Here is a 25,783-nt window from a genome sequence, read left to right as displayed (position 1 = left end):
GTAATGGATTGTGACAATCAATAATGTGAAACCATCAATTTTCCCAATTTATAGATTCAATCAATCCATTGTCTCAGAATTTTTATTTACAAATTGGCATATTATTCATGTGAGTTGATTATAGCCAAAACACTTGAACAAAAATTCATAGGATACTAATTCTATCTTATCAACATTTCATTTCCTGCTATATTAACACAGGGGGGTACCCGTGACCCTATTCTTTCCTATAACTGACTCCATACATACCTGAACCTGCTCTTTCACTTTTTCCCATAACACTTACCTTCTAAAATGCTATACAATTGTATTCATGGTTTACTGTCTGCACCCTCCTGCCCCCCACCCGACCAAAAAACAAAAATGTTACTGAGAGCAATTAACTTTGTTTCGTTCACTGACATATTTCCAACCACTTACAGTGGCATTTGGCACATACCAGGAACACAATAACTTTGGTTGAATTAATGAAGGGAAAAAAGGTTTGTTCTTGTGGTTGTCTACTTGCCTTACTATCATAAGGCACCACTCTCAGCGAACTTCAGTTTCCTTCCCCAGGAACCCAGAGCCACGGCCTCGCAGCCCAAGGAGTGTCAACCCAAGCCCGGAAGTGAGAGCTGGGCACGTGACAAGCTCGCCTGGGCCCCGCCTCACCGACCAACACGGAGAACTACACTTCCCAGAATGCATGAGTCCTCGCGTGGACTACATTCCCCAGAAGCTTTGCGGCCATTACTAACGCGTCTCCTTCCCCACCTCTCCGGACCTGCGCGGGACTCTGGGTATTTGCTGCCAGAGCTAACAGCTACGGGGCTTGAAGTCGGTCCAGTATCGCCCGGGGACAAGTCCCCTACCCGGGCTGCTTTCCGCTGGGGCGGCGTCGGAGCCTCCGCCGGCGGCGTACGGCCGGGGAGGCGCGGTTCCTGGAACCTCCGAGGCCAGGGCGAGGTGAGCGGCCGAGGGTCGGCCGAATGCGGGAGGGAAGGAGGGAGGGAGGACCCGGGCCTCGGGAGGATGCGGCGCCAGGGCGCGGGGCACAGGCCCGGGAGGCGCGAGCGGGGCCTTTGTGGTTGCAGGCGGGAGAGGGGCCGGGCACCCCCTATGTGCCCGCCCGCCCGGCACCGGCCGTCCCGCGGTCGTGCCCGTGACCGCGGCAGGTCGGGCACTTGTCCCCACTGGCCCAGGCCCCCCTCCCGCTCCTTCCCAACCGGTTCCCGGCACGCTACCTGCCCGGCTACCGGCTGAAGGCTGTCAGCGAACGTGAGGAATTGTGTTTCCGCCCCTCACCGGCGGCACTGCCCTCTGGACGGCGGGCGCAGAGATGCGTTTTCCGCCAGAAGTGAGTTGTCCGCTTCCCCCCACGGCAGATCCTCGACTGGAACCGAGGTTTTCGGTTTCTGTGCCTGTTCTCAAGATAGCAGCCATAGGAAAACTGATGTCATCCCTTTCCGAAGCAGCTTTCTCCAAAAATCTGGAGATTCCTTGACAGGAGGGGAGTTGGGTGGGGAAAGCTTGAGGTGGAGAAAAGTTGTCCCATGCAGGCAGCGAGGTTGGGGCAGGTGTTCTGGAGGCGCGTGGTATAGATCCCGGTGCACCCTCCCTGACTGTGTGAAATGGGGCAAGGTGCTCCCGCTCTACCCTCAATTTCCTGATCTGTAGAATGGGGGTGCTGACAATGGCATCTGTGCTGCTGGACTAAACCGGTGTTGGCAGTCCCTGGCATGCGGTGAGATTCAGTGAGTCGCTGCGGCTGCTGATAGTCCTACACCCTTTTTCTCTGAGCCAGAGCGACCCGGCACTTCTCTGGTCCTGTCTGCTCACAGCTCCTTATTTCCCTCTCTGAGGGCACATGGGGTCATTCTCAGGTGGTGTGAGGATTTCAGATTTGGTGATTCTGAGGGGGTTTGAAAGCAGAAGGGGCTTCTCCCTCCTGGCTCCCTTTTTCTTCTTTCAGATCTGCCTTCTGGAGACTCCACCCATCCTAAGGGAAGAGCCCAGAAAGAAGATATGGCTATTGGACAGAGGGAAGCAAGGTCTCAAGTGAGTTCATTGCTACCTAAGATTTAGAAACAGGTTTTTTTTTTTTTTTTTTAATCCTCAAACTGAAATTCTCTACTCAGTACAATCTTCTGCAGGACCTGGAACTCAAGCCCTTTTTCCTGGCCCACCTTGTTAGATGGTGGATTATGTAGGGAATGCTAACCTCCTCCCTGCCAATGCATGTCTAATGTTTCTCTTTTCTTTTCCTAACAGACACTACTTTTTATTCATTAATCTCAATTGAGTGTATGATTACTAACTTGACAGGTAAGATGCCACGTGGGGGCAGAACAAACAAACGTGCACATTTGGCAGTTCCTTTCTGGCCCTGCTTCCTTGGCTTACTCTGGTCTCCCTCCCTACCCTTCGCTTTTTCTTTCCATTCCTGAGTTTCCCATTATACCTTCCCTAGGTTTCTCCAACCCATCATTTATAGTGTTTTTTCTCCCTCTTAACCTTGTGGATCATGTGCCTTGCTTCCGCATTCTCTTGAAAACTGTTCTTGACCTGCCATTTTCATCTTCATGTTGTGGAACGGGGGAGGGACCCCATCCCCGGAGGCCCGTGCATGAACAAGGAATAGCCATGTTGGAGGGGACACAGTTGGAGAGGTCTCTTGACTGCGAGGGCAGAAAGAAGACTCCTCAGGAAGCAGCAGGGAGGATTTTGTGGGGTATCAGTAGTGGAGAGGCAGGGTATCCAGTGTCTGACAAGTAGGGCTTTTAAGCCAGACTGCTGGGTTTGAACCCATCTCCTTGGTTGTTGTCTCTGGGCCTTGGACAAATAGCTCCATCTCTCTGTGCCTGTTTCCACACCTGGAAAGTGGGGATCACAAGCATGCCTACCTCATAGGGCAGGTGAGAGGATCACGTGAACTCAAGTGCATGGAAAGTGTTTAGATCGGGCCGGGCCCTCGCAGATGGTCACTGTGTGGCGGCTGTAGGAGGTGATGATGTTACTGCAGTAGTAACATCAGTGCTGACAGACGGGAACTGCCATCCAGTGTTTCCAGGACCCGGGAGATACAGGTCCTTCCATGACTCACCTTCACCTGACAGTAGCAGTTAATGTCCCATGGGGGGACTTCCTGAGGGCTTTGCCTTTGTTCTCACTCTCCTGCCTGCGCAGCAATTATCATCCCCATTTTACATATGGGGAAATGGAGGCTCAAGGAAGCCCAGTGACCTGAATTCAAACCCAAGTGTGTCTGGCCTCTGGGTTCATGCTCATTACTGTCCAGCCATTCCCCTGGTGCCTCTCTCAGAACTCAGGGCAGACCCAGCCCCCGTGTCACCACCCTTCACTGTGACATTGTGTTTCAGACCCATGAAACTCGCTAGTGTCTGATCTTTGGGCCGAGGCCTGCCATTGCACGTTCCGGCTGCTTTTCTCTAAGGCTTTCCTCTTCCATTCCATTGGAGCCATGTTGCTCTCTTGGCCAGAATCTTCTCCATCTCTGTGTGTGAGTGAATCCTCGTGGCATTCTCCCTAACCTCACCTGCCACCCTTTTGTCACCTGCACGGGCTTGTGTGTAAAAGTCAGTGACAGGGTGTTTAAGAGCAGGGAGAGAATATACCGAGTGCTGGGTTAAAGGCAGACTTGAATTATTGTCCTGCCTCTGCTACTAAGAAAGTACGTGACCTGGGTCTTGACTGCCCTGGACCTTCTGGTTCTCGTCTCTAAAATGAGGATTGAACTGGGAAACGGCATACAGGCCTGTCCAGCTACACAATTTCATTGAGCAAATCATTGCACACGGTTTTCTTCTGGTCTATCAGTTGGATCGTAAATTCTTATGAGGGCTAAGATTATATATCTATATTAACTATTTCTAAGTTACCTTATTATACATGTATTGCATGCTCATGTTTAAAATTTCAGAGAATAGGCGTGCCTGGGTGGCTCAGTTGGTTAAGACTCCAACTTCGGCTCAGGTCATGATCTTGCAGTTTGTGAGTTCAAGCCCCACGTTGGGCTCTGTGCTGACAGCTCAGAGGCTGGAGCCTGCTTTGGATTTTGTGTCTCCCTCTCTGTCTCTGCCCCTCCCCTGCTTGTACGCTCACTTGCACTCTCTTTCTCTCTCTCAAAAATAAATAAACTTTAAAAAAATAATTAAATTTCAGAAAATAAAAAATATATACATAAAGAAGAAAGTGAAATCACTCTTAACCCAGCATTAAGAGATAGTTGCTGTCACCCCTTTGGTATATGTCCATCAGAATCCTTTTCTATTCACTTTTTGTGTGAATACCTACGTACATAGGTATGCATCTGTTTTACCATTTTAGCTTTTTTATTGTGATAAAATATACATGACATTATCACCTTAGCTTTTTTTGCATGTATAATTCAGTGGCATTAAGTACATTCACATTGTTGTGCGACTATCACCACCATCCATCTCCGTTGTATAGATTATCCCATTTATTTCTTAACCCCTTGAGGTAGACATTGAGAGGCAGTTTTGCAGAATGGTTAAGAATGGAGCCTTGGACGTCCTCCAAATTGCAGTTTTACCTCTACCCGTGACCAGCTGTGATATTGTGATTCATAGTATGAAATATATATTTGGTCTTCATTCCTGTTCCTGGCACATAGGAGATTATAAGGGTTTGGAAGCTAAATGATGAATAATAGTTGGTTTTTATTCTTGAAATAACTTCAGAGCAATAAAGATGAAATTGCTGTGTTTTGTTACTCATAACAAGTCATTTCAACCAAGCCAAAGTTGATATGAATGAGGTGACTTTTGAAAAGCCCCTAAGGATCCAGTCCAATCAGGGGAACCAACCTTGATTAGAGGGTTTGATCTTTCAGGCTCTCTACCCCAGCCTGGGGCCATTCATGCCTATGTAATGGCCAGTGATTTGATCCATTGTGCCTATGTAATGAAGCGGCCATAAGAACCCAGAAGGACAGGGTTCGAAGAGCTTCTGGATTGGTGAAGAGTTGTCGGTGGGGAGAGTGGTGCATCCAGGGAGGGCGTGGAAGCTCTACACCCTTCCCGCATACCTTTCACCTCTTTCCCGGGTCTGTTCTCAATAATATCCTTTTGGAATAAACCAATAATCTATTAAGTAAATGTTTTCCTGCATTGTGGCACTTTCCCTGCATTTACCACTTGAGCGAGTTAATTAAACCTGAGGAGGGGGGTGGTGGAAACCTGTGCAATTTATAGCCATTTGGTAAGAAGCACAGGTTACCATCTGGACTTGGGATTGGCATCTGAAGTTGAGGCAGTTTTGTGGGACTGAGCCTTAACCTGTGGAATCGGGCTCTCTCTCCAGGTAGATGGCATGAGAATGGAATTAAATCGTAAGACACCTAGCTGGTGTCACACAATTGCTTGGCGTGTGGAAAACACACATGTCTGGTGTCAAAAGTAAAGCAGTATTGTAGTATTGAGAGTCGATACACAGGGGGAGTGAGTCTTCCTCTATACCAGCTGTTTGGTTTGGACAAATTTCTTTTTTTTCTTGTGTAAGATGGGGGCAATATAGTACCTATTTTATAGGGTTGTTGTAAAGATAAGTATTTACACTAAAAGTTAATACAAATCTCTTAAGAAGAGCTTGGTCCAAAGAAAGCTTTCAATAAATAATATTGTCCATTATTATTTGTCCATTATTATTGTCCTCTGGCTTCAAGATAGCGTCTCAAGTTAGTTAACCTAACTTAAGCCTGCAGTGATTTTATCAGTAACATCATGATAAACACCTTGGAGGTGCATTTTTGCACACTGTTCATTGTGATGCAAATATAGTAATTGGTAAGTTAAAAGATCCACACATTTTAAGTCTTTAAATATCTATTATCAAATTGTCATCAGAAATGTTATTCTAAGTAACATTCCCACTAATGTCCTTAATTCCTCCCCACATCTCCTTACAGTGTTTAACACAGGGACTGGTTAACAATTCATGCTTTCATGAACACTTCAGTATATATTGGTCACTGGCCGATTGTTCATTAAACAAATGACCTGAAACCTTCAGAAACCAGAATAACATCAGGAGCATTCATGGGAGCCCATCTACCCCCCACTGCCACCTTCTTCACTCTGCATGATGGGAGGTCCTAGGTGAGCTGGGATGGCTTGTCATTACAGGTGTCACTGACGTTTGAGGATGTGGCTGTGCTCTTTACGCGGGATGAGTGGAGAAAGCTGGGTCCTTTTCAGAGAAACTTGTACCAGGACGTGATGCTGGAGAACTATAGTAACCTGGTCTCATTGGGTAAGGAAATTTTCTCTTGTAGATAAAAAAAAATTCAGAAATTAGGATAAGTCAGCACCTGCTTCCTTGGATAAAAGGCATGGGTCATCAGAAACTTCAGTTGAGGGGCACCTGGGTGGCTCAGTCGGTTGAACGTCCCAACTCTTGATTTCGATTCAGGTCATGATCATGATTTCATCATCAGGTCATGGCATCGAGCCCACACTCAGCATGGAGCCTGCTTGGGATTCTCTGTCCCTCTCTCTGCCCCCTACCCCATTCATGCTCTCAAAAAACAAAACAAAACAAAAAAAAAAAAAAAACCTTTAGTTGAGTTTTACCCTTAGGTTTGTGTCAGATCACCATAAATAAATGTTAAACACATTTTCCCCTCTTATAGGCATGGAATTACCCCACACATGGAAATGAAGGAGGTGGTATTGATAATCCTCCCCTTCCCGGTCTATAATTGCATACTAGAAGTTTCCTCACAGTTTGGGAGTCATTTCACTGATTGTTCTGGGGTTTGTTTGCACCCCTCTCAACAGAGGGCTTTGTTCATTGGACCTACCATTTACCTTTCTTCTTGGCTTTCCTAGGGGTCAGCAAGCTTTTTCTGCAGAGGGCCAGCTAGAAGATATTTTAGGCTTTGTGAACTACATTTGGTTTCTGTAACATATACCACCATGCTCAGAGGGCCATACATAAATAAACAGTGGTCTAGACTTGGCCTATGACCCATAGTTTGCTGACGGCTACCATCGTAGAAAGGGAGTCAGTGTTTCCTCATCTTCAGCAAGCTACTTTGTTCATAATCCTTTCCATAGGTACCTGTTTATAAGTATTTTTTTAATATGAAATTTATCGTCAAATTGGTTTCCATACAATACCCAGTGCTCATCCCAACAGGTGCCCTCCTCACGTTTATAAGTATTAACTTAGTCTGTACATCTAACATATTCCCTTTTCTATGGAAAGCTAATGTTATTAAAGCTGCAGATTTATCATGTTTCCCTAACATACAACTATTGCACAGCCATGTCCTACAGGTCCCTTGCCTTTCCCCGCACTATGCCCTCAACATCGTGGGGGCACAGCTGGAGCACCCCCAGAAGCTCTTTGTAACATGCCCTGAGTTTCTGCTCAGGTCTCTGATGCCTCTTTGAGTCAAAACAAAACCAAGTCTTTTTTGTCTCTCTCTTTTTGTTTGTGTATGAGCAGGACTCCTGTTTTCCAAACCAAAAGTGATCTCCCTGTTGCAGCAAGGAGAAGATCCCTGGAAGGTAGAGAAAGAAAGTCCTGGAGGGCCCTCTCTAGGTGAGTGGCTGGGACGGAGGAGCCCGGGAACCTCTTTGGGCAGCAGTCTGTTTACTAAGTGACGGTGGGGCTTGGAGATGTTGGTTGGGGAAGTTTCTCTGTCCTCAAGAAGTGGCGGGAGGGGACACTAAGGCCCCAGACAGGAGCCTCCTCTTATTCTGCGGGAATCATTTCCTAAGTGAATCTCTTGGGATCTCCTCTTATTCTTTCCTGTTCTCAGAGGAGGGCGGCACATCAGGTATTCAGTCAGCAAACAGTGTATTTGAAGAGTGGCAAAGAATTCATTCTGATGGAGGCTCAGGGGATGCATGTGAGACCAGGAGCTGAGAAAGGAAAGGGTGTCAGAAAGCTAGCAGGGGCCATGTTACAATGTGCTTCAACAAGATTCTTGGAGATGGACTGTCCCATGGAAAGAAAGGATTTTAAGCAGGAGAATGATATGGTCTTGGTGTTTTAGAAAAATTGGCCTAAATCTGAAACATGTAGAGGTCTTCCAATAAAGGCATGGCTTAAGAAGCTGTGGCAAGTCCCTTGCCCTGGCATGGAGCGCCATGTCAGACAAGAGCACGCTGGTATGGCCAGAGCTCCAGGGCAGGTCACAAAGCATGATGGTGATGTGCCCCCATTTGTGTTTAAGGAAAATTACGAGGCTGTTTGTATGTATAATATGCGTGGAAGTGCAGAGAGAAAGGTTAGGGGACACACCTTAGCTGGTAACAGTAGTCCTACTTGGAACGGAATCGAGAATGGGGGCAGGGGTAGGGATCAAGAATGGGCAGGATGAAAGAGGGCTTTATTTATGTGGAACCTGAATATTTCACAGAGAATATATTCATGGAGTCCTTATGCAATTTTGTTACTGAACCAAAGTGGGCCGACTACTTGGTGAGGTGTAGACAGACTACACCAGGTGGTAATATCTCACAGGGTCAGCTTTATTTGTAGAAGCAAGGAGATTGTGGAAAATAATTTACAAAGCCACATCTCCAGGAACAAGGGAAATAAGGCTGCTTTTATTAGGGCTTGGGATGGATATAGAGAAAGGGATTCTAGCGCCATAGAAAGATCAAGGTCATTTCTGGCACTGTGGATTGATCTGCTCAGGTGATCTGTTCAGGCAGCCTCCTCAGATGTTTCTTTTTCTGTTCCAGCAGTTAGTTTGTCTCTAAAAGGTAAGCAGGCAGGCAGGCAGAATCTTTTAGTTTAGTTCCTAAGTTCAGGGGGCCAATGTGGTAATAATTGGAGTTTATTTTTTTAAATTTTTTTTCAATGTTTATTTTTGAGAGACAGATAGAGACAGAGCATGAGTAGGGAAGGGCAGAGAGAAGACACAGAATTCAAAGCAGGCTCCAGGCTCTGAGCTGTCAGCACAGAGCCTGACGTGGGGCTTGAACCCACAAACCGTGAGATCATGACCTGGGCCAAAGTCGGACGCCCAACTGACTGAGCCACCCAGAGACTGAGCCACCGGGTGGTGGGGTAGGAAGGTGGGATCTGAGGATGCAGAGAAATAGTCCAGGCACAGAAAAGGGCATGTGTGTTTGTGCAGACAAAGAAAGCCAGCAGGTGCTGATGGGAGCCAGGAGAGAGCAGCAGGGACCAGGTCCCACTGAGCCAGGGAAGCCCGGACACAGGATTTGGACTGTGTCCGAGAGCCATGCACAGTGCATGAGGAGTCGGAAGTACCTGGCCACGGACCCGGGTTTACCCTCTGCAGAGATCAGCCTGCAGCAGACAGGGAGCCTGTTGGCATGGAAGTGGGGACTGGTCCCGGCTGTCCTCAGGTCCACACGAGTCAGTGACGGCCCCCCACGCTGTGGGCCCCACAGAGGACCCGTGGAATGGGCAGACGCATCCCCCAGCCCCCAGGCCCCGGTAGCTTTATTCCTACAGTAAGTTGAGGTTTTTGATATGGGAACTACCTTTGTTTTTTGGTTTTTTAGCATTTATTTATTTGAGGGAGACAGAGAGTGTGTGAGGGAGGGGCAGAGAGAGAGAGAGAGATTGAGAGAGAGACAGAACCCGAAGCAGGCTCCAGGCTCCAAGCTGTCAGCACAGAGCCCCACTCAGGGCTCGAACCCACCAACCGTGAGATCATGACCTGAGCCCAAGTCAGATATTTAACCAGATGTTTAACCAATTGAGCCACCCAGGAGCCCCCGGATTTCTTTTTTTTTTTTTTTTTTTTTTTAACACTGACTTATGGAATCAGAGTTCTGTGGAAGCTGGTAGAGGCCACCACGAAGTGATCAGAGAATGCAGGCCATCAGGGAACCAGGTGGGGTTGAGGAGGGTCCTCAGTCCCGCTGTTGGGTGTGAGCCGGGTCTGGCATGGAAGGTCAGAGGAAGAGCAGGGCTCCCTTTGCCCTGACCTCAGGAGCCTCTGATCCATTAATGAATCTGAGTGAAGTGAGTATTCGTTCAGTTAAGGGGAATAGATTGTGTGACTAGAGTCCAAAGCTGTCCTGAGAGGCTCTGGGGCCACCGGGTGGTGGGGAGGAGTCCGGTCAGCCTCCTCCTCCATTCCGGGGAGACGTCCCTGGGTGGGACGTGGGTAGACCGTGGGTGGACGTCGGACGGACATAAGGACATCACAGCTGACCAGTATGTGGGTGTCTCTGGATGGAATGAACTCCCTCTCTTCCCTCAGAGGTGGAAGTCACATGGGCCACCCTGGGAGTCCGGGCATGTGGCTGTGTCTGTCCTGTACCCCTGGGGGGTTGGGGGGCTCCATCTGCCTGGACTGAGGGGACCTCAGAGCAGCTTCCCCTCCCAAGGGCAGCTCACTCCCCTGCGAGCACGGGTGAGGGAGCCGGTGTTCATGGGAGTGCCTCGGCTTGTTCACTCTAGACCCAAACCAAAACCTTCCCCTTGGGCAGCCAGTGATGGAAAAGCCCGTGCTCCCGGGGTAGGACTCCTAGAACCTCTAACTGCCTCCAAATATCCTCTTTTAAAAAAAATTACTTTTATTTCAATACTATTCACAAATAGGAAAAACAAAACAAAAAAACAAAAACGAACTGTCATCCCAGGTATGTAGGCTTTAACTTGAGAGATGGAAGGAGATGGCACGCAGGGTGTGTGTCTCTTCTGAGTCTATGAGCCTAAACTGTAATCACTGAGGTTGTGCTCTTCTGGAAGAGTTGTAATAAGGTGATACACATCATGAGTTTGCTTTACACCCAAAAGTCAAACTATTCTTGAAATCTAAAATTCAAAAAATGCAGGGAGGGGTACCTGGGTGGTTCAGTTGGTTGAGTGACTGGCTCCTGATTTCAGCTCAGGTCCTGATATCGTGGTTGTGAGATCGAGCCCTGCGTGGGGCTCCTTGCTGAGTAGGGAGCCTGCTTGGGATTGTCTCTCTCTCTCTGCCCCTCCCCTGCTCACTCTTTCTCAAAATAAATATTTTTAAAAATGCAAGAATGATCTATGTAAACAATTACCTCCAATGAAAATATGTTCTTCTTTCTCCGTCATTTTCTCTTCCTTTGTTATCTGAACGCAAGAAGCCTTGTAGGGTGGACTGAACCTGGGCCACGTGGTCAGCCAGGGGGCCACCTGGGAGTTGCCTTCCACCCACCAAGCTGTGCTAGGACTGCCCCTGCACAGGGGGCAGGGGTCTTCTAATTTGCATGAAAGTGCTGCCCTTAGCAGCCTAGTGACCCAGCAGGTAGTGGTTTAAAGAGTGAATCTCTTAAGAGGTAAAAGCAGAGCCCAGGTGCTCTGGAGCCATGTCCAGTATGTTCAGGTCAGTCTTGTCCTTGTCCCTTTCACTCCCCAACAAGACCCCTGCATGGCCCTGCACCTCCCTACTGCCACCAGCATCTGTTCTTGTAGCTGCCAGAATGCTCTATTAAAAGGTAAATTATGGGGCAGCTGGCTGGCTCAGTCAGTTGAATGTCCAACTTTGTCTTAGGTCATGATCTCACAGCTTGTGGGTTCGAGCCCTGTGTCCAGCTCTGTACTGACAGCTCTGAGCCTGGAGCCTGCTTTAGATCCTGTGTCCCTCTCTCGCTCTGCCCCTCCCCTGCTCATGCTCTGCCTCTCTCTCTCTCAAGAATAAATAAATGTTAAAAAAAAAAAATGTAAAAATGTCAGGTCATCTCACTCTCATGCACAAACTGCTCATGGCTTCCATCACATGGAGCACAATCCAGAGTCCCCAGAGTGGCATCTGGAGCCTACATGGTCTAGCCCTGGCTGTCTCTTCACCTTCCCCTCCTTCTGCTCTGCCCTTCATCTGAGGACTGTAATCACTGTGGCCACCTTGCAGGGTCAGGCAGGCCAGGCAGACTCCCACCCCGGGGACTCTGCACTTGTTTTTCCCTCCCCATTCTTCTTCCTGATGTCCACAAGCCCACTGACACTTCCTTGAGGTGGTACTTTCTTGAATAGATCCAGCTCAATTCTTGTTGCCCTCCCTCCACATCCTGTATCCCCTCACCATGCTCTGTTTTCCTCAGGGTGCTTCTCATGGCATGATAGTACATAATTCATTCATTATCCCTTCTCTGGACTATCAACTCCCTCAGGTGGGATTGTCTGATTTGCTGCCATTTCCCCAGTACTGAAAACAGTGTCGGTCAGAGTAGGCTTCCAGTTAATGAATACGTGAATGACTCAGCTAGGCTGGTGATTATGGAGACACAAAGAAGTGAGCGAATCTCAGAGACACTTGGGAGATAAGAGAAGCAGGGCTTGGAGATGGATTCGATATGAAGACAAAGGAAGTGGGTTATCAGGGGAGCTTGGTTTGTGGCTCTTTCTGGGATGGGTAATGATTTCATTCACTGAGATAGTGACCCTACAAGGAGATCAGATTTGGGGGGTGGTAGAAATAAGGTTTTGGATGAATTAAGTTGCTTTTGATTGACCCAGTTATCCCAGGGGAGAGGTCAAATAACCTGTTAGATTTGGAGTACTACCCCTCAAAATATAGACTGGGTGTGAAATGTAAATTTGGGAAATCCTGGTCGTTACTGGGTAATTGAAACAGTGGGTGAGTTTGAATTAGTCTATGGACTGGGTGCAGAGTACAGTAAGAGCAAGAAAGGGCCCAGAACTCAATCTCGAGGAACTCTGGCATTTCATGGCCAGGTGGAGAGAAATGGGCCCACAGGGAAGACAAATGTAGGTATCCTGCAGAAGGAAAAATTAGGAGACCTGGTGTCCTTGAGGTCAAGGCTTATAGCAGGTTGGTAACAGTAGAGGTGGGGAGAAGTAGAGGAGTGTGAGACCCATTTAGATGGTAGAATGAACAAGTCTTGGAAATTGATTAGCTGCGGGAGAGGGGTTAAGGATGCCTCTTAACAGTTTTGATTACAGAGACAAGGGTTTATACAGCTTGGAGGGAATGATCACGAATTCAATTGTAGGCATGCTGAATTTGAGGAGTCTTTGAACCCTCTAAGTTACTATGTTCAGTGGGCTCCTGTATAATTGGGTGTGGAGAGCAGAAGTCTTGCTTAGCGTATATATTTGGAATGGAAGCTGGCCTGTGGAAAGGGTGCAGAGCAGGGAGAATTGAGGTCCAAGGACTAAGCCCTGAGGAACTCCCAATGATTGAACATCACTAGGACAACGAGTACACAAAGGAGACTGAGGCTGGAATGTGTAGCTTAGGAAGAGAGCGTCTCCAGGAAAACAAGGGGTCACTGTCATACACTGCTGAGAAGTAAGTTAGGTGGGAACTGCAGAGAACATTTTGTCTCAGCCACGAGGAGGTCATGGCTGCCTTAGCGCGGGTGGCGGTGAGGAGAGAAGCCAGAACAGAGCCTCTGAGGGGTGATGGGCAGGAGGAAGTGAACAGGTGCAAGATACTGTAGAAGATCAGATTTGAAGAAGAAATAGCAACAGCATTGAAAGAGCCCTCCTGTGCATATAAACAGACATTTCTCCGTATACTTCCGTTTTCCTTTGTCCACTCTGGTTAGAGCACACAGCACACGTTATTTTGCCCTTTTCACCTGATGTGTATTGAAACCCTCCATGGCAGCACATAGAGGGCTTCCTCGTTCCAGGGAGTAGCTCTGGATGATGTTGGCCCGGCAGGTCTAGTTTGGACTGCGATTTGATAGGTGGTATGATTGCTGATTCGCATGATGGGTATCACTTTAAAGCCGTAAAGCTGTACCTTTACCACCTACCCGTGTAAAGTCCATGATGTATTACAGTGAGAGCCCAAATGTCCTTCACAGCAATCTGGTTGAATAAACTGTGGCACATTCACACAGACTTCTGTGAGGAAGACTTCTGTAAATTCCACTTTGGGGTGATCTCCACAATTTATTAAGAAGTGGGAGAAAGTGTAGGAAGTGTAGAAAATAGTACTTTTAGCTAAGGAAGAAGGAGACACCAAAACAGAAGTGTCTATTTGATTAGGTTTTTTTTTAAGGAGGGAAAAGCGGGGCACCTGGGCGGCTCAGTCAGCTGAGCGTCCAACTTCGGCTTAGGTCATGATCTCTCGGTTTGTGGGTTTGAGCCCCGTGTCAGGCTCTGTGCTGGCAGCTCAGAGCCTGGAGCCTGCTTCGGATTTTGGGTCTCCCTCTCTGTCCCTTCTCCATTCGCGCTCTGTCTCTCTCTCTCAAAAATAAACATTAAAAATAAATAAAAAATAAAAGGAGGGAAATGCCCCTTCCCCACCCTCCCCCCACCAAAAATAAAAAAAGTAAAAGCAGATCAATAAAAGCGATTATCTATAAGGTGAAGGCAAAAAAGAAGAAAGGATGAAGAGAACTTAGAATTTAAAAAAATGGGTTTTTTGGGGCGCCTGGGTGGCTTGGTCGGTTAAGCGTCTGACTTCGGCTCGGGTCATGATCTCACGGTCCGTGAGTTCGAGCCCCGCGTCGGGCTCTGTGCTGACAGCTCAGAGCCTGGAGCCTGTTTCAGATTCTGTGTCTCCCTCTCTCTCTGCTCCTCCCCTGTTCATGCTCTGTCTCTCTCTGTCTCAAAAATAAATAAATGTTAAAAAAAAAAAAAAAAAAAAAAATGGGTTTTTTTAATTTTTTTTGAGAGACAGAGATAGAGTGCAAGCTGGAGAGGGGCAGAGAGAGAGGGAGACACAGAATCCCAAGCAGGCTCCAGGCTCTGAGCTGTCAGCATAGAGCCCAACGCGGGGCTCAAACTCACGAACTGTGAGATCATGACCTGAGCTGAAGTCGGACACTTAACCAATTTAGCCAACCAGGCGCCCCTATCACAGCAGTTTGAATAAACATCCTTAGTGATTTCTAGGTGTGATATTTTAAATTATAACAATATATATTTGGTCTTCCTCCCTGTTTCTGGCACAGAGCTCCCAAAACTCTTGGAATTTCCTATTGATGAGAGCAATAACGATCACTTGTTATGTTGGTGAGGTGACTTTGGGACCCCACCTAAGAATGGGCTCTGGTTGCCAGGAGAGCCAGCTGTGATTAGAGGGTTGGCATTTTCAGTCTTGTCTCCCTGACCTCCGGGGAGGGGAGAGGACTGGAGGTCAAATCAATTGCAACGGCCAATGATTCAATGATTTAATCAATTGTGGCTTTGTAACAAAGTCTCCATAAAAACCCAAAAGGACAGAGTTCAGAGAGCTTCCTGGTTGGTGAACATTTGGAGATTTAGGAACAGTGGTGCACTCAGGGCATGGAAGCTTCTCTTTCCCCTGAATACTGCCTTATGCATCTCTCATCTGGCTTTTCCTGAGTGACGTCCTTTTGTAATAAACGAGTGATCTAGTAAGTGAAATATTTGAGTTCTGGGAGCCATGCTAGGCTATTAAAACTAAGGAGGGGGTTGTGGGAACCTCCCAATTTATAGCCCATTGATCAGAAGCACAGATGAAAATTTGGACTTGCAACTGGTATGTGAAGGGGTCAGGGGACAGTCTTGTAGGACTGAGCCCTCAACCTGTAGGGTCTGATGCTGTCTCCAGGTAGCTCGTTGAATTGAGTTGAATTCCTAGGTTGTTGCTTGTTGGTAGTGTGGGAACTGCCCCTCTCCCCCCACGGGAATTAGTGCACAGCTTTTAGTTAGCTTATAGGCAATAATAACTTCAAACAATAGGTAGGGCAGATCTGAGGACCCAGAGGTGGTCCTGTGGGACCAAGAGGGTTGTTGGCTTCACACAAGATAGAAATCAAACTCAAGCAAAGAGGAAGTGAGAGCAAAAGTTATTGAAGATACAGAGAGCGCACAGATACAGAGTGTCTGGGAGACTCAGGGAAGAAGAGTGTCTCATCTTTGCTTGGGGTGCAAGGCTTCTACTAAGGACAGTGGTCTGGCGTGTGCGTGCTTTTAGGCAGCCAGGAACTGGTCGAAACAAGGACAAGTGCTCAAGTGCCTTCTGTGAGTCACTTATTCCCTGGAGCCAGGAGTCTTGGGTCAAGGTGTCTCAAGTCAGTGGTCTTTAAAGTACCTGAGGACTCTGCCCCATCTCTCCTGAGATGTTACTTGTTGTGCTGGAAGACTCCAAAGATAGCATTAACTCCTTGACCTTTACAAGGAGGACATACATTAAGGCACACGTAAGCCGGGCGTGCAGGTCATGGCAAGAATAGAGGCAGGAAAAAAAAGGCAGTCCTTAATGGGGTCCCTTCAGTTTCCCGATCTCAGTAAGCTTAAGTGGTTATGTTTACAAGTAGAGTTCTTACCTTTGAGAAGCATGTTCTGACATAGGATGGGTGAAATGATAGAGTATCTGGGACTTACCTGGTCCCCCTGCAACACACTGGAAGAGATGTAGGGGTGTGCGGTACTGTGTTCAGCCTGCTCTAAGAATCCCACACTGCTTCACCAGAGATTTAGTGTCTCACAGTTCTTGAGGCTAGAAATCCAAAGTCGAGGTATTGACGTGGCCGCGCTCCCCCTGAGACTCTGGTACATTCCTTCCTTGCTTCTGGGGGTGTCCCAAAATCCTTGTTCCTTGGTTTACAGCTGTGCCACTCTGGTTTCTGCTTCTCTTGTCACTTGGTGTTCTTCCTTTGTGCCTTCACACGGTCTTTTCTCTGCGCATGCCTGTGTCCACACTTCCCTTTTATAAGGACACCAGTCATACCGGATGAGGACTCAGTGGTCGCATCTTAACTTGATTAACTCTTCAAAGACAGTTTCCAAATAAGGTCACACTCTGAGTTACTGAAAGTTAGGACTTCAGCCTATCCTTTTGGGGGACACAGTTCAACTCCTAACAAGGCAGTAGATGAAACAACATTGGTGATGGTTGAAGCCGGCTTGGAAATTCACTGTACAGTTCGCTCTACTTTTTGTATATGTTGAACATTCTCCATAATAAAAGCTTTAAAAAGTTAGAATTAGCAACAAAATTTTGAGAACAGCATTTCTTTTTCACCAACACAGACATGGTGGAGGTGTGCAGATGTGTATACTACCCCGTCATGGTGTTCTGTATAATTCCTGGCATGTAGTTCCCTCAGTCCTTGGATTTTAGTAGAAAGTCTCTGAGACTGCAGTGCGTATGATGTTTTTATAGGAATAACTTTGAATCTGGGGGAGCCTGGGTGGTTCAGTCGGTTAGGCATCCAACTTTGTCTCAGGTCATGAACTCACTGCTTGTGGGTTCCAGCCCCATGTCAAACTCTGCTGACAGCTCGCAGCTCAGAGTCTGGAGCTTGCTTTGGATTCTGTGTCTCCCTCTCTCTCTCTGTCCCTCCCCCTCTGAGCTCACTCTCATATAAACATTTAAAAAAGTAAAAAGAAAAAGAAATAACTTTGAATCTGTCCACCTACAGGATAAGGTGGGAACAAAGTCTGGAAAGCTGGTTTGAGTTCAAAGATTTTGATGGTGCTTTAGGCCTTCCACTATCCAGCCTATATCTAAGCCTTTAAAATCCCATCTTATATGTTTCTGCCAAAAAACTAACCACCACCTGTACCCCTTCCCTACTGGCACCCTCCACTAAGGGTAGTTTGGGTGGTGCTCTAAGCTCACATTCATGTCCATTTCTACCTTGTAATTTTGTCGTAGAAATTATCACATGATGTGATATCCTATTTCTTCTTTGTCTCTAATACCAAACTGGGAACTCCTGAACTGTTTCTTTTTATTACTGGATCTGGGATGTCTTATGGATCACCAGTGCCTAGGATAGAGGTATATTATAGGTGCTTTTTAACTTTTTGATAAACGAGGCGCCTGGGTGGCTCAGTCAGTTGAGCATCCGACTCTTGATTTTGGCTCAGGTTATGATCCCAGGGTTGTGCAGTCGAGCCCCGTGTCTGGCTCCATGGTGAGCGTGGTGCCTGCTTGGGATTCTCTCTCTCTCTCTCTCTCTCTCTCTCTCTCTCTCTCACTCACCCTCTCTCCCCTTCCTTCTCTCCTCCTCCCTCCCTCCCTCTGCCCCTCTCCCCACTCACATGCCCTCTCTCTCTAAAAAATAAGTCAATAAATCCATCCATCCCATGTCCAATTTCTTGTTCGGCTTTAAACAAGACGTTTCAAGAGCATTTCTCTACTTGATGTTTCTATTTTATCACCTCCCTTTGTTTCCTGTGTACACCCCAGTGGGGCTTTCTTCCTCGCTATCCACGAAAAGCATGGTCACTAAATCCCATACTATTTCCATCTTGGCACAAGCAGGGTTAAGTTTATAGTCCCCACGTTATTTGCCAGAGTTGCTCACATACTCCTTCCCTGAAGTACTCTCTTCCTCTGGCATCTGATTTTCCTCCTTTTCTTGACTTCTAATGTTGCCATGCCTAAGTGACTTTTCAGTTCTTCAGCTTTAAGTAAAATTTATCTATGGAGGACTCCCAAATACCTGACTAGCTCTGACCTTTTCTTCAGGCTCCAAAATACATAACAACTGAATGCCTCAGCATCTTCCTTCAGGGTCTGTGAAAGCATCTCAGCCACAACACACACATCTGAAATAGAAGGCCCCCTCAGACCTGCCCCTCTCCTGGTCTTCTGGTAGCTTGTGCAGCATTCATCGTTTTCAAGCCAGAAACCTAGGCGTAATCTCTTAGCTGCTTCATTCCTGTTCAGCACCCCACACATCATCCATCAGCAAGCCTGGTCCTGCTACCAGTTCCTGAAATGATAATCCTGCTGCATTATCTGTGCCTCCTCTATCCCCTTGCTCAGCTGCCTAACTACAGCAGCCTCCCAAGTGATTTCTCTCCTCCCTGCCTCCACTTAGGCCCCACCAAGTATTAGATACTCGACCTCACATGTGAATTGTTGAAGATAAATTTGGAGGATCTTAAGGAAGTTGGCAGCATGCTAAAATGTGGATTTTAAAAAGATTACTCTGGCTATGGCATGGAGATTAAATTACTAGATACCAAGACTTGAGGCCAGAAGACTAGGAGACCATGGCACAAACAGTGAGACATGAGAAACAAAATACCATTTAGGCATCTGACCCAGTGCTCAGGGCTCCAGTCGTAAGTTAGCAAGACTGAGTTGGAGAAGGGATGAGGAAGGTGTTGGCAAAAAGTAAAAATGCTCCTCTTTCCCTTACAATAAATAATAAAGACACGAGTGCAGGTAAAATTCATCAAGAAGGTTGTGCAGAGTGGGGGGGGGGGGGGCGGATTCCAAACCCTAGGGGATACCAAATATTAAAAAGGGAACAGAAAAAGTTATTCATGAAGGAGACTGAGAAGTAAAACTAGTAGAAAAGAGGGGCACCTGGGTGGCTCAGTCGGTTAAGCATCCGACTTCAACTCAGGTCACTATTTCACGGTTCATGGGTTCGAGCCCCACATCAGGCTCTGAGCTGACAGCCTGGAGCCTGCTTCGGATTCTATGTCTCCTCCTCTCTTTGCCCCTCCCCTGCTCATGCCATGTCTCTTCCTGTCTCTCAATAATAAATAAATGTTAAAAAAAAAATTTTTTTTTAACTAGTAGAAAAGAAAAAGCAGAATATACTATGTTCACCAAGCAGAGAGAATTTGTACACAGGTGAGAAAGGGAATGTCAGATAGGAATCTCAGACACAGTGAGATGCAAAGGATTTTTTTTTTTTTTAATTGTCAAGTTGGCTAACATACAGTGTATACAGTGTAGTCTTGGCTTCGGGAGTATTCCCATGATTCATCACTTACAACACCCAGTGCTCATCCCAACAAGTGCCCTCCTCAATGCCCATCACCCATTTTCCCTCCCCCATCAACCCTCAGTTTGTTTTCTGTATTTAAGAGTTTCTTATGGTTTGCCTCCCTGTTTGTAACTTATTTTTTCCTTCCCTTCCCCCATGGTCTTCTGTTAAGTTTCTCATTCCACATACAAGTGAAAACATAGGATATCTGTCTCTCTCTATCTGACTTACTTCACTTAGCGTTAATACCCTCCAGTTCCAGCCACATTGTTGCGAATGGCAAGGTTTCATTCTTTTCCATTGCCGAGTAATAAAAAGATTTCATTCTTTTTCATTGTATATATAAACCACATCTTCTTTATCTATTCATCTGTTGATGGACATTTGAGCTCTTTCCATAATTTGGCTATTGTTGATAGTGCTGCTATAAACATTGGGGTGCATGTGCCCTTACGAATCAGCACTCCTGTATCCTTTGGATAAATTCCTAGTAGTGCCATTGCTGGGTTGTAGGGTAGTTCTATTTTTAATGTTTTGAGGAACCTCCACACAGTTTTCCAGAGTAGATGCACCAGTTTGCATTCCCACCAAGAGTACAAGGGAATTCCCCATAGGAGCCTTTTAAATAGTTACCTCTAGCCCAGGAGAAGATGCCAAACTAAATGCACAGCCATTCCCCTGGCAAAATTTAATATTCTCAACTGCATCCTCTCCCAATTTTAAGATTTGTTGAGTTCAATTCTGTTTTGTTTTGTTTTTTTCCACCACTTTAGCACGTTAGGTCTCTTTTACCTTTTTATATTTATACCTGCCTTGTTTATCTTTGACTCTTTTCTACACTGTCTGCGTAGCCTCTTTTGCTTGATGCATGAGCAAGGCTGCCTTCCCAGCTTCACACACCTTTTTGGCATCATGCCTATCTCTGGCACCTCTGGATTAACTATAACATGTTCCTATTTGGACTGGCCATGAGTGTAATCACCCATTGATGAACTCCCATCACCCATGTAATGTCCTGTCCGGGAAGGTAACTTCAAGTGCTTGAATCGTGTGTGTGTGTGTGTGTGTGTGTGTGTGTGTGTGTGTGTGTCAGAGAGAGAGAGAGAGAGAGAGAGAGAGAGAGAGAGATAAGGAATTGAGAATATTTGACATTGTTCAGATCAGGAATATGTAAGTAATTAAGGAAAATTAGCAACATTTCATATATAATTCAGATGCCATCAGGAGTTTCTATAATTGGGCATGTTAATCTGCTTGTTGCAGAGAACACTTATGGTAGAAAAGAAAGTCTTATATTTAGCTGTAGGTAGATATATAATTATATCTAATATAAAGGTATGTAACAATAAGGGCTCCTGGGTGGCTCAGTTGGTTAAGTGTCTGACTTCAGCTCAGGTCATGAGTTCACGGTTCATGGGTTCAAGCCCCATGTCGGGCTCTGTGCTGACAGCTCAGAGTCTAGAGCCTGATTTGGATTCTGTGTCTCCTTCTCTCTCTGCCCCTCCCCTGCTCACGCTCTGTCTCTCTCAAAATTAAACATTAAAAAAATAAAGAGGTATAGAATACATATTTTTAAATCCTGTGGTAAATGCTATAATAAGGGGAATGGAGTGTGGAAACTCAGTCAAGAAAGGACTCCGTTAACTTCTGAACTGAATCTGAAGTATACAAAGGAATTTGGCATGAGGGAAAGTAGAAAGGACTACAGATACAGATTACGCACAATGAAGAGAAAGGTTATGAAAATAATTTTGGAGTCTTTCATGGCTTTGGACTCTGATCCCAGACTGCCTTTCTGAACTCATGCTCCCCTGGTCACTCCTACACTCACCTTCTTTAAATAGGTTTGTTTTATTCTTTTCTCCACACTAGTACTTCAGTTCCCATTGATTCTTTTTCTGTATTGCTTAAATCTTAACGTTTTCCTCTTCTTATGTTTTCCTCTTATGTTTGGCCAGATACCAAGACCTTATTTAAATACCATCAATACTTATTTATTATCTACAGTTGGTCTCAGTAACCAAATACTGTATCACAAAAAACATCTTTAGTTTTTTCTTCCCCTCCAGGGTGGAAGGGCAGTCACAAAACCACGAAGTCAACTCAAACACAAGATTCTTCCTTCCAAGAGCTGATAATGAGATCCAAAAGGAATGGACCCTGGGACTTTAAATCAGAAAAACCCTGCATTTATGAATACAGAGTAGAGAAAAGGCAAGAGAAAAAAGAAAGTGTCCAGACAATTTTAGTCACCCACAAAAAAATCCTTGCTGTAGAAAAAAGCCATAAAAATGCTGAATTTGGCCAAAACTTCAGTCCAAAGTCAGTCCTTGTTAAGCAACAGATGGTCCCCAGAGAAGAAACACCACCAAAATGTGAAATACAAGGAAACCGCTTCAAACAGAATCCGTATTTACTTAATCAGCCAAAAATCAACACAGCAGAGAAACGCTATAAATGTAGTATATGTGAAAAAACCTTCATTAACACTTCATCCCTTCGCAAGCATGAGAAAAACCACAGTGGAGAGAAATTATTTAAATGTAAAGAATGTTCAAAAGCCTTTAACCAAAGTTCAGCTCTCATTCAACATCAAATAACTCATACTGGAGAGAAGCCCTATGTGTGTAAAGAATGTGGGAAAGCCTTCACTCTTAGTACATCCCTTTATAAACACCTAAGAACCCATACTGTGGAGAAATCCTATAGATGTAAAGAGTGTGGTAAATCCTTCAGCAGGAGATCTGGCCTTTTTATACATCAAAAAATCCACGCTCGAGAAAATCCCCATAAATATAATCCAGGTAGGAAGGCATCTGGCCTTCCTGGATGTCAGAGAATTCACCTCAGAAAGAAGTCCTATTTATGCAATGAATGTGGCAACACCTTCAAGTCTAGTTCATCCCTTCGTTATCATCAGAGGATTCACACAGGAGAGAAACCTTTTAAGTGTAGTGAATGTGGGAGAGCCTTCAGTCAGAGCGCATCTCTTATTCAGCATGAAAGAATTCACACTGGAGAAAAGCCCTATCGATGCAACGAATGTGGAAAAGGTTTTACTTCGATTTCCCGACTGAACAGACACCGAATTATTCATACTGGTGAGAAGTTTTATAACTGTAATGAATGTGGTAAAGCCTTAAGTTCCCACTCAACGCTGATCATCCATGAAAGAATTCACACTGGAGAGAAACCATGTAAATGTAAAGTGTGTGGGAAAGCCTTCAGGCAGAGTTCAGCCCTCATTCAACATCAGAGAATGCACACTGGAGAAAGACCCTATAAATGCAACGAGTGTGGGAAAACATTCAGGTGTAACTCATCCCTTAGTAACCACCAGAGAATTCACACAGGAGAGAAACCGTATCGATGTGAGGAATGTGGTATATCTTTTGGCCAAAGTTCAGCTCTTATTCAGCATCGCAGGATTCATACGGGAGAGAAGCCCTTTAAATGTAACACATGTGGGAAAACTTTCAGACAGAGTTCATCACGGATTGCCCATCAGAGAATTCATACTGGAGAGAAACCCTATGAATGTAACACATGTGGGAAACTCTTCAACCACAGGTCATCCCTTACTAATCATTACAAAATCCACATTGAAGAGAACCCCTAGAAAGTAGATTTGCATGTGCGAAAGCCTTAAACCAAAGCTCAGCAGAATACATGCGTAAAATACAAATGTAATAGATAGGAAAAATCTTCCTGTAACCTAGGCCTCATCAGATTCCGGATTCCAAGGATAAGCCTTGACTATGTAATAGATAATGAGGAAAGTAGAAAGTGTTCGTGCCTATCAGGCACTTTTAAAATAACCTAAAATGAAGAATTCACAACCGGAGACCCTTCCGGCATTTGTAAAATAATTGTTTTCTTTCTACAGCAGTGTATGCTAGAGGTCATATGTGATTGTCATAAACATCTGGGTGAGGGGAGGTGTGCCCTGGATTTTTCATTAAAAAGACATAAATCAGTAATACTTTTTTACAACTAACACTTAATAGCATATAAAAGATGCAATCAAATTATACCCTTCTAGAGGAAAGGACCAAATAAAAGATAAAAAAAGAAGAAAAAACTATAAACTACCTCTTAAGTTTCTGGGGTTTGTCCTTTTCCTGACCTGATGTCAAATTTTGTGCATGGATTTCATTTACAAATAGAAATAAAAGTCTGTTCTCTTCATCCTTGGTCCTTCTAGTAATTGCTGTGAATTTGGAATTTCCTAACCAATCACTCATTCTGTTCTCAGAATTTATTATTTATTGTGAAGTCATTTATCATGAAAGTATACCTGCTATACACGGAGCTGTCATCCTAGGTACATTAAGCAATTATTTCAAATTTAAAACTATTAAATATACATGAATTCATGAATGTATATTTCATGGAAATATACATTTCATGGAAATATACATTCCATGGATATGAGCTATCCAAAGAAAGATAGCTATCCAAAGATAGGGAAAGAGCTATCCAAAGAAGTTTCATGAATCTAATACCTGTGCCAAAAGATTGAAAGATATGTCAATGATTTCATGACATAAGTAGGTTTTCCACTTAGTATGCTCACATGTCACACAATTTCAGGAAAACAAAAGGCAATTATAAACAACTCTGTTTTTGTTTTTGTTTTTGCCCTAGTTCTGGGGCAGCTACTATGCTGCACACTGGTAGTCTTTAAAAAAATTTTTTTAATGTTTATTTTTTGAGAGAGAAAGAGAATGCGAGCAGAAGAGGGGCAGAGAGAGAGACAGAGGATCCAAAGCAGGCCCTGTGCTGAGAGTGGAGAGCCCAATGCAGCCCTCAAACTCACAAACCATGAGATCATGACCGGAGCCAAAGTTGGACACTAAACCAACTGAGCCACCAGGTGCCCCTACAGACTGGTAGTCTTAAGAAGAAAGACACAGCTCTTAGAGATGCCATGAATTTGGGGGAAGGGGATGGAATGGAGTTGAGAGACTAGCAAACGAGGAAGCAAATTATGTCACAGTATGTAAATATAGCTTTAACAAGCAAATTGATAGATTATGACTGTATTGCAATGCAGATATGTTAGGGGTTTGCACAGGTTGAAGAAAGAGAAGATGGAACCTAGCCAAGGAAACCTGGAGACAAAGCTTTCCAGAGGCAGTGTGCCTAAGCCAGGCTTTGGAAGAATAGGAACTCTCCAGAGGGGGAAATGACCATTCTAAATAAGAGGGACTATGCATGTGTAAAGGTACAGGTTGGTAATAATCAGGAACTTTGTGGGAACTCAAGTACAGAACTGGTGAGTAAGAGAATGATCTGTTACAAGTTTGAGGCAAACACAGATGCCAGATAACAAAAGGCTTATTTGCCATGTGAAGAAGTTAAAATTTTATCCTAAATTGATGGAATCAATTAAAAATGCTGAAGGAAGGGGACCTGAGTGGCTCAGTTGATTGACACTTGGTTTTGGCTCCAATCATGATCTCATGAGTTTATGGGATGGAATCCTGCCCTGGGCTCTGTGCTGATAGAGTTCAGAGCCTACTTGGGATTTTCTCTCTCCCTCTCTGCCGTCCCCCTACTCTCTCTCCCTCAAAATACATAAACATTTTTTTTAAAAAAAATTTAAGATATTAAAGGATATTGTTCTGGCAATGATGTGTGGGAGATGAATTGAGGGGGTTGAAGAAAGCTGTACAGATGGACGCCTAGAAATCTGGGCTGTGTTAATTCACGTGATCTATGAATGAGAGACCAAACTTCCTGCAAGGCAGATGGATAGAGAACAGGAGACAGATAAAGCATTGAATTAATAATATGTGGTGTTCCAAGCAAATAAATGAGGTTGGTGAGTGAGAAGAGGCTAAGCTGACCCAGGTGGTGTGGCCAGGTGTGTTGTATATAGGTCTCACGTTTAATGATGTTGTCCTGCATCCTGGATTGACTTTGTCAGGTCAGCTTTAACATAATCAGTTGTGGTGTGGTGGGTTGTTTTTTTTTTCTTCCCCCAATAATGAAAATTCAGCTCTTTTTCTGCTTCAGTAATTGGTACTTAAGTTAAACAGCAACACTAGCTGAAATTCATATTTCCACAAATAAAGATCTGAACAACCCTTTGTAGCCTCCTGTATTTTTGGCTGAGGGAAGAACACAAGGGGGGACAGAGAATGGCAAGTCTTGTGTCCCAT

General features: G+C 45.2%; 1 protein-coding gene across 3 annotated transcripts; it reads left to right on the top strand.

The window, feature by feature from the left end:
- The first annotated feature begins 749 nt into the window (after positions 1–749).
- Positions 750–23,804, top strand: ZNF354A (zinc finger protein 354A). 3 transcript variants are annotated; one of them, XM_078451896.1, is made up of 5 exons: positions 750–2,040; positions 2,254–2,307; positions 6,150–6,276; positions 7,477–7,572; positions 21,686–23,804. In XM_078451896.1, the coding sequence occupies exons 3-5, from the start codon at positions 6,243–6,245 to the stop codon at positions 23,233–23,235; spliced, it is 1,680 nt and encodes a 559-aa protein (XP_078308022.1). In that variant the 5' UTR covers positions 750–2,040; positions 2,254–2,307; positions 6,150–6,242; the 3' UTR covers positions 23,236–23,804. The 3 variants fall into 3 exon arrangements, with proteins under 3 accessions (XP_078308022.1, XP_078308018.1, XP_060490130.2); XM_078451892.1 differs by lacking the exon at positions 2,254–2,307; XM_060634147.3 differs by lacking the exons at positions 750–2,040; positions 2,254–2,307; positions 6,150–6,276; positions 7,477–7,572 and adding an exon at positions 17,586–17,665.
- Positions 23,805–25,783: the final 1,979 nt, after the last annotated feature.

This window comes from Panthera onca, chromosome A1 (assembly GCF_046562875.1).
Source record: "Panthera onca isolate mPanOnc1 chromosome A1, mPanOnc1 haplotype 2, whole genome shotgun sequence".
NCBI lineage: Eukaryota > Metazoa > Chordata > Mammalia > Carnivora > Felidae > Panthera > Panthera onca.
Note: the sequence above shows the minus strand (reverse complement) of the source record. Positions and strands in the feature narration are given on the sequence as shown.

Bases quoted from the DNA above. Each gene is read 5' to 3' on its own strand.
- ZNF354A (XM_078451892.1), top strand. From the start codon at position 2,008: ATGGCTATTGGACAGAGGGAAGCAAGGTCTCAA. The intron at 2,041-6,149 runs GTGAGTTCATTG...TTGTCATTACAG, and splicing joins AGAGGGAAGCAAGGTCTCAA to GTGTCACTGACGTTTGAGGA. The intron at 6,277-7,476 runs GTAAGGAAATTT...GTGTATGAGCAG, and splicing joins TAGTAACCTGGTCTCATTGG to GACTCCTGTTTTCCAAACCA.